General features: G+C 69.4%; 2 protein-coding genes across 4 annotated transcripts; both read right to left on the minus strand.

Annotated features, from left to right (window-relative positions):
* CTRC (chymotrypsin C) lies at positions 1–2,517 on the minus strand. Its single transcript, XM_048067635.2, has 9 exons — positions 2,511–2,517; positions 2,045–2,086; positions 1,319–1,410; positions 1,112–1,209; positions 914–1,036; positions 669–805; positions 435–580; positions 185–334; positions 1–81 (listed from the first exon to the last, which is right to left on the minus strand). Exons 1-9 carry the CDS (start codon positions 2,515–2,517, stop codon positions 64–66), a joined length of 813 nt encoding a protein of 270 aa, XP_047923592.2. The 3' UTR covers positions 1–63.
* On the minus strand, positions 1,994–6,249 carry EFHD2 (EF-hand domain family member D2). 3 transcript variants are annotated; one of them, XM_048067309.2, is made up of 4 exons: positions 5,556–6,005; positions 3,130–3,277; positions 2,869–3,003; positions 1,994–2,796 (listed from the first exon to the last, which is right to left on the minus strand). In XM_048067309.2, the coding sequence occupies exons 1-4, from the start codon at positions 5,807–5,809 to the stop codon at positions 2,662–2,664; spliced, it is 672 nt and encodes a 223-aa protein (XP_047923266.2). In that variant the 5' UTR covers positions 5,810–6,005; the 3' UTR covers positions 1,994–2,661. The 3 variants fall into 3 exon arrangements, with proteins under 3 accessions (XP_047923266.2, XP_047923267.1, XP_047923268.1); XM_048067310.2 differs by lacking the exon at positions 5,556–6,005 and adding an exon at positions 6,066–6,249 and having other exon boundaries at positions 1,995–2,796; XM_048067311.2 differs by lacking the exon at positions 5,556–6,005 and adding an exon at positions 3,455–5,451 and having other exon boundaries at positions 1,997–2,796.
* Between the last annotated feature and the right edge of the window lie 36 nt (positions 6,250–6,285).

Genomic DNA, 6,285 nt, shown 5'->3' on the forward strand with positions numbered 1-6,285 from the left:
GCCGGTTATTTCTCTTTATTGCACGCCCGAAGCTCCACGGTAGGCGACACCGGCCGCACGTCCTCAGTTGGCACTGATTTTCTGCCGAAGCCAAGAGAGAGGCCCCAGGGTCAGACCCGCGGCTGGGTGACGACGAGGGAGACCCCAACAGCAGGGGAGCCTCGCCGGGGGGCCAGGCACCCACCTCGTTGATCCAGTCGATGTAGGCAGACACCCGCGTGAAGACGGTCGGCTTCTTGTACGTGTTGCAGCCCCAGGAGGAGCCGAAGCTGACGATGCCGTGCACCTCCCAGAGCCCGTCGCGCTGGCAGCTCAGGGGGCCGCCTGAATCCCCCTGCCCAGGCACGGCACAGCGTTACCGCCGGCACGCCCCGCAGCTTCCCCCCCCCCCCCTCCAGGGGGTCGCCAGCCTTCCCCGCTTTGCCCACACTCACGTTGCAGCCCGAGACGACGCCGTCGCCGCCCGCGCACACCATGGAGGTGCGCACCAGGCCGCCCCACCAGTCGGCCTGCGAGCAGGTGCTGTAGTCCACCACCGGCAGCAGCGCCTGCTGCAGGACGTCAGCCAGGGGCCCGTTCGCTGCAACGACAGCCTCGCCTCGCACCCGCGGCGCCCGGTCCCCATCCCATTTATCCCCCCCCCCGCCCCATGGCCGCCCCATGCTTACTCCAGAGGCGTCCCCAGCCGGTAACTTCGCAGGGGTAGTCGTTGGGCAGCTCCAGGCCGCTGGGCGGCAAGCAGGCTGCCTGGATGCTGGCGCTCTCCTGCACCGGCTGCGTCAGCTTGATCAGGGCGATGTCGTTGCTGCAAGAAGCCGCGTGGAGAGGAAGGGGGGGAACCGGCGAAACCCCACCGCCACCCCGGCACGGGGTCACAGCCCCCTCCCTCCCAGCTGCCATCACCCTCTCCTACATGATGAAGTAGGAGTTCCAGTTCTCGTGCACGATGAACTTCTCCACGTCCGCCACCACGGCGCCGTCGTCCTCTGCGGTCAGGTCGTGCTCACCCAGCACCACGCGGTACGTCAGGCTCGAGCTGCCGGCAGCACGGAGCGGGGATCAGCGGCAGCAGCACCTGGGTCCCCCCCCCAGTCCCTTCCCCATCACCCACCTGAAGCAGTGGGCGGCCGTCAGCACCCAGCTGGGGGCGATGAGGGTCCCACCGCACGTGTGGCTCCAGCCCCCGTTGCGGCTGTACTGCAGCGAGATCTGGGAGGGCACAGGCGCAGCGTGGGGGCAGGTAGCCGGCCGCCCCTTCCCCACTCCCCCAGCCCCAGGACGGGTTCCCGGTGTTGGTGCCACAGCCCCTGCCCCTTACCTGCCACGGCCAGCTGTGGGCAACGGCATCCTCACCGCCCACCACGCGGGCGCCCAGCTGGGGCGGCACGGCCGGCTGCCCGCATCCGTAGGCTGCGCGACACCCGGAACGGGGACATTAGTGACCACGGGGGGGGGGGACATTAGTGGACACGGGTGGGACATGCTGTTCCCCCCGGCCCCGGCTCCTCACCCACCGTAGCCCAGCAGCACAGCAAGACACAGAGCCCCCAGCATGGTCGCGGTCGTGGTGCGGCAGGACCGAGGCACCCCCAGCTCTTATAGCACGGCCGTGCCGCCTCAGGGCCACCGCCCGGCCTTGTGCCCCGGCGTCCCTCTGGTGGCAGGTGGCAGATGTCCCACAGCAGCACAGGCTGCTTGCGTGCCCCCCAGGCTATTTCGGGAGGTCTTATCGGGGCGGCCCAAGCCCTCCTGGGAACGGATGCACTTGTCCTGCGCGCACCCTTCCGTCCCATGGGGTGGACGTGGCACCCACGCTCGCCTCGTCACGGGGGGGGGCTACGACCGGTCCACAGTCAAGTGGGGACGCCGGGGGTGCCACTCCCCTCCCCACAGTGCTCCCGGAGCCCTCTCCCACCGTCCTAAACGCCCACCATGCAGCCGGCTCCCCACCGTCCCCTGGGCATAGGCAGCTGCAAGACTTAGGAAATATAATCTTTATTTGGGATTTAAAAAAAAAAAAAAAAAAAAAAGACACAACACACACCCGTGCCACGGACTGGAAGGAGCAGCTGAGACAAACACCGCCCTGGACATTACGGTCACCGGTACAACCCTTCCCCAAAGGAACAGCGGTCGAGCTACGGGAGACACCGCTCGCTGGAGCGCTTTCCCTTCGGGCTGCTTAGAAGACGAACACAAAAAAATAAAGCTTCTCCGCCCTGCGGCGGCCTTTCCGGACATCTTTTACCAAAATAAACAGAATCTGAGAGGACACAAGGCCGCCTCCGCTCTGACCCTGAGGGTCACGTAGGGGCAGGCGCTTGCCCGCTTCGCACAGAGGATACAGCGACACTGAACACGCAGACAACGACTCCGCCGGCCCTCGCTCCGCTGCCGCAGAGGTCGGCCCCGGGGGCTCGCCCCGCTCCCGGTGCCACCAGCGCGCCGCGCACGCAGCGACGCCGATGGGCACCGACCCGCGGCACAGCACCCAGCCCGGCCCAAATCACGGCGCATGCAAGACACGACGACACCCAGGGGACGAGCGCCGCTCGGGGGAGAGGGGATGGCAGGGGACGGCAGGGACAGCCAGGCACGACTCCTCCTGCACGAGGCTCCCCCAGCACCGCTACGTCCCTCCGGCACGGCGCTGACCCGCGGTCACTGCGCGAAGGCGGACTGCAGCTCCTTGAATGCCGCCTTCCTCTGCTTCAGCTCCTCCGCCTGCTTCTTCTTCTCTTCCTGCTCTGCTCTGATCTCCTCCTCGAAGCGGCTGGCCTCCGTCATGGCCTGCGCCTGGGGGCAGCTGCACGTCCGCAGAGGTCCCCGACCCCCCCACCAGCCCTCAGTGTGGCTTGCGGCCCTTACCTTGGCCTCAAAAAAGCTCTTGGCTCCCTTCACGCCCTCCGTCGAGACGTCGATCTCGGAGAGCCGGGCCAGAGCGTGCAGCCCGCTGTCCTCCTGCAGCTCGCCTGCTGCCGCCTTGCGGAAGATCAGCAGGAACTGCGACACAGAGCGGGTTGTCCCCGTCACCGCCAGCTCCCAGCTGCCTCTCCCCTACCCAAGTGTGCAGGGACTGCAACGAGACAGCCCGGGCTCACCTCCCGGCCACCCAGCCCTGCTACGTACCTCGCGGAAGCTCAGCTTGCTGTCCAGGTCCTCGTCCACCTCCTTGATCATGTTCTTCAGGCCAATGTGCGTCTGCGGCGCTCCCAGCTTCTCCATCATCAGCTTCAGCTCCATTAGGTCGATGAAGCCGTCCCTCCCCGCGTCGTACCTGCGGGCCAGCAGCACAGCCCCATCGCACCGTATCGCTCCCTGCCAGCTCGGCCGTGGCGTCGGGCTGCCTCGCCAAACCGCCGCCGCCTCCACCCGACCGCTAACAGCCCCCAGGAGCGTCTTCAGCGCTCCCTCGCTCCTCCTGCCCATCGAGCGCGCTTCCTGGCACCGGCACCTGCGGGGATGCTGCCAAGCGCGCAGCCAGCGCTGCACAGGACCACGGGATGAACCCCGTGTGCTGCAGGCACCGCTCCCCTCCTCGCTGCACGGCCCACGGGAGGGAGGCACTGAGGCCCCCAGGAAACGCTGCCTCGCCACACGGGGCTCTGCGGGGCACAACGCGAAGGTGGAGGAGGAGAGGGGAGCAGGCACAACGCACCGCAGCCCCCCCCGCCAGCGTGCCGGGCTGACGCCTCGCCCGGAGCAGCGCTGGAGACACCTCACAGGGCTTTTCTTGACTTCTCTCTTCTAAGGCTGCAGGAAACGCGGCTGCTATGCGCGGCGGCGCTCAGCACGACAGGCAGCTCCGTGGGGCTGTGACTCATCTGTCCCCTCGCTGCCGCGGTCTGCTCGGCTCTGAGCACAGCTGCAGCCCGTTTTCTCTCATGCACCGCTACGAGCTGGCCTGGGGGGCACAAAGCCTTCACGCTCTCTTCCTCCGAGCTCTGGTGGCAGCGGGGGGTTGGCGAGCTCTGCTGCTCCAAAGCGAGCCCCCGGCCGCGGCCACCGCAGCGAACGTGCATTTCTGCATCCGGTGGGGTGGGCTTTGCATCCTCTCCCGTGTCGCAATCCTTCTAACACAACAGGGAAAGGGGGGAGAAAGGACAAACCGCTCACGTGGCGCATTTGCAGTGAGTGCAGCGTGGCCGGGGCTTGGCTCCGCAGCCCGGCCGTTGCCCCTACCCCACGTTCTTCCCCTTGGGGACCCCCCCCGCCTTGCTCACAGCTTCCCCGGCCACGCGGCCGCCGCCGCTGCCTCTCCTCCCACCTCCCGCGCTGCTCCTTTCGCTGCGGCGCGTGCGAGCACACACGTCTGGCTGCCGCCCGCGGCTCCACCGACAGACCCCGCGCCGCTGCCATCTGCTGCGCCAGCCCCGGCCAGAGCACACCCGGACGCCGTGGGGCTGCCCGTGTCCACACCCCAGCCCTGCCTTGTGCTTCGGGGGGCAGCAGCTCCGTGCCCTCCTCCTCCTCCTCGTCCTCGCCTGGCACTCAGCGTGGCTCGAGCGATGCTGCGCAGCACGCTGGCTCTGCTTTTCAGCTCACAGCACCATTTATCCCTGGTGCTGGCTAGGACAAGGGGCAGCGCCGCACAGGCACGCGCCTGGCAGTGCCGTTCCAACACTCCCGGGACATTCCCGTGCTCCGGGAGAGCGCGATGCCTGCGCACAGCACCCGCCAGGTGCTGCAGGATGCTCCGAGCTGTCCCGCTCGCTCCCGGCTACTCGCACACCCCCTGGGCCTGTCAGAGCTGGGTTCAGAGCTGCCGCAGCTCCCGTTTTCCCCTGGAAATTTCCAGACCTCCGCACCTGCCGCCAGCTTCCCCCGTCGCTGGCTCCTGCTGACCCAGGGCAGTGCAGCAGGGGCCTGAGCTCACAGACCCACGCTTGCGGCATCGCGCCTCGCCGTGCGTGGGGACACGCGGCACGACAAGGGACCCCGAGGACGTGCCACCTGCCCGCTCAGGACCTGCTGCTGCAGCCCGGTCCCGTGCGCGCAGGCAGGGCAGAGGTCCTGGGGGTCCTGGTGCGGCTGGGGGAGCGCTGCCCCCACCTCCCCCCGGGGCGCTGTGGCAGGAGCACGTTTGCACCTCTGTCCCCATCCCCGGCTTCATCTGCAAGGTTTTGGGGTGCCCCCCCCCGCCTCCAGGGACACGGTGGGGGCTGCGTGCACGGGTACCTCGCTGCAAGGATTTTAGGGTTGGGGGCTTCCTGCAAGGGAACAGGGGGTACCGGGAACCCCTCCCGTGAGGAGCCAAGGGGGGGGGCCTGGGGATCCCCTCCTGCACGGAACCGGGGTCACCCCACGGGCTGCTCCTGCAGGGAGCCAAGGAGGGGGGCTGCGAGGAACGGGGGAGCTGGGGGTCCCCTCCTGCAAGGGCTGGGGGGCTTCCAGGGTCCCCCCCAAGCACCTACAGCCGGGATGGGACGGGGGGGGGGGGATCCCGGGGGTGCCTCCTGCAAGGAAGCGGGGGCTTCCAGAGACACCCGCAGCAGGCAGCAGCTGGGGGGGGACCTTCCCGGGACCCTCCCCCCCCCCCCTTCTCCCCAACTCACTGTCGGAAGAGCCGCTCCATGTCGCGGAGCTGCCGCCGGGAGAACTCGCGGAACTCCGCCGCGGGGCTGAAGAGGCGGCGGCCCCCCCCGGGGGACCCCTCGGCGCCCCCCGCCCTCCCCGCGGGGCTGCCCGGGGGGAGCGGCCCCGGCCCCGGCCCCGGCTCCGCTTCGTGCCGCCGCCGCTGCTGCTCCGTTTCTCCTTCCTGCATCCCCAGCCGCCGGCCCAGCCTCTCCGCCAGCTCCTCCGCCGCCATGGTGCCCGGATGGCCGCCCCGCTCCGCCCCGCTCCGCCCCGCAGCCCGACGCCCCCTGCCCCCCGCGGACCCCCCCCGGGGGTGGGATCGGAGGTGGGGGAGAGCCGCCGGGGGGGGGCTCCGGTCCCCGGCATCCGCCCGCAGGGGACCCGCATCCACGCCCGCAGCACGCGGGGCCGCGCCTTGTCCCGACGCTAAGGGGCAGGGATGGAGGAAGGTGGCGTTTGGGGTCCCCTGGATCCCCCCCAAAACCTGCCCCAGGGCGCCGGGGGATCGCCCGCGGCGTGTGCTGCGGTGCCCCATGCCCACGAGCATCGCCTGCCACTCGCGCAGAGCTCCGGTCTTGCCCCGATGCGCTCCCGTGTTTCAGACAGCCCCTTGGCACCCCTGCTCAGCGCTACGTGCCGTCTCCCTTCTCTCCTGTCCCCATTTCTGTGCCTCTCGTGCCCCCGCGACACTCCCATGGGAGGCCCACG

The sequence above is a fragment of the Anser cygnoides genome, chromosome 23, assembly GCF_040182565.1.
Source record: "Anser cygnoides isolate HZ-2024a breed goose chromosome 23, Taihu_goose_T2T_genome, whole genome shotgun sequence".
Classification (NCBI taxonomy): domain Eukaryota; kingdom Metazoa; phylum Chordata; class Aves; order Anseriformes; family Anatidae; genus Anser; species Anser cygnoides.

Excerpts from the sequence above, each read along its gene's own strand:
- CTRC (XM_048067635.2), bottom strand. Across the intron at positions 1,210-1,318 it reads CCCACAGCTGGCCGTGGCAG|ATCTCGCTGCAGTACAGCCG; the intron begins GTAAGGGGCAGG and ends GTGCCCTCCCAG. Across the intron at positions 1,037-1,111 it reads ACGGCCGCCCACTGCTTCAG|CTCGAGCCTGACGTACCGCG; the intron begins GTGGGTGATGGG and ends TGCTGCCGGCAG.
- EFHD2 (XM_048067309.2), bottom strand. The coding sequence starts at position 5,809 with ATGGCGGCGGAGGAGCTGGCGGAGAGGCTGGGCCGGCGGCTGGGGATG. Across the intron at positions 3,004-3,129 it reads GCAAGCTGAGCTTCCGCGAG|TTCCTGCTGATCTTCCGCAA; the intron begins GTACGTAGCAGG and ends TCTGTGTCGCAG. Across the intron at positions 2,797-2,868 it reads AGAGCTTTTTTGAGGCCAAG|GCGCAGGCCATGACGGAGGC; the intron begins GTAAGGGCCGCA and ends AGCTGCCCCCAG.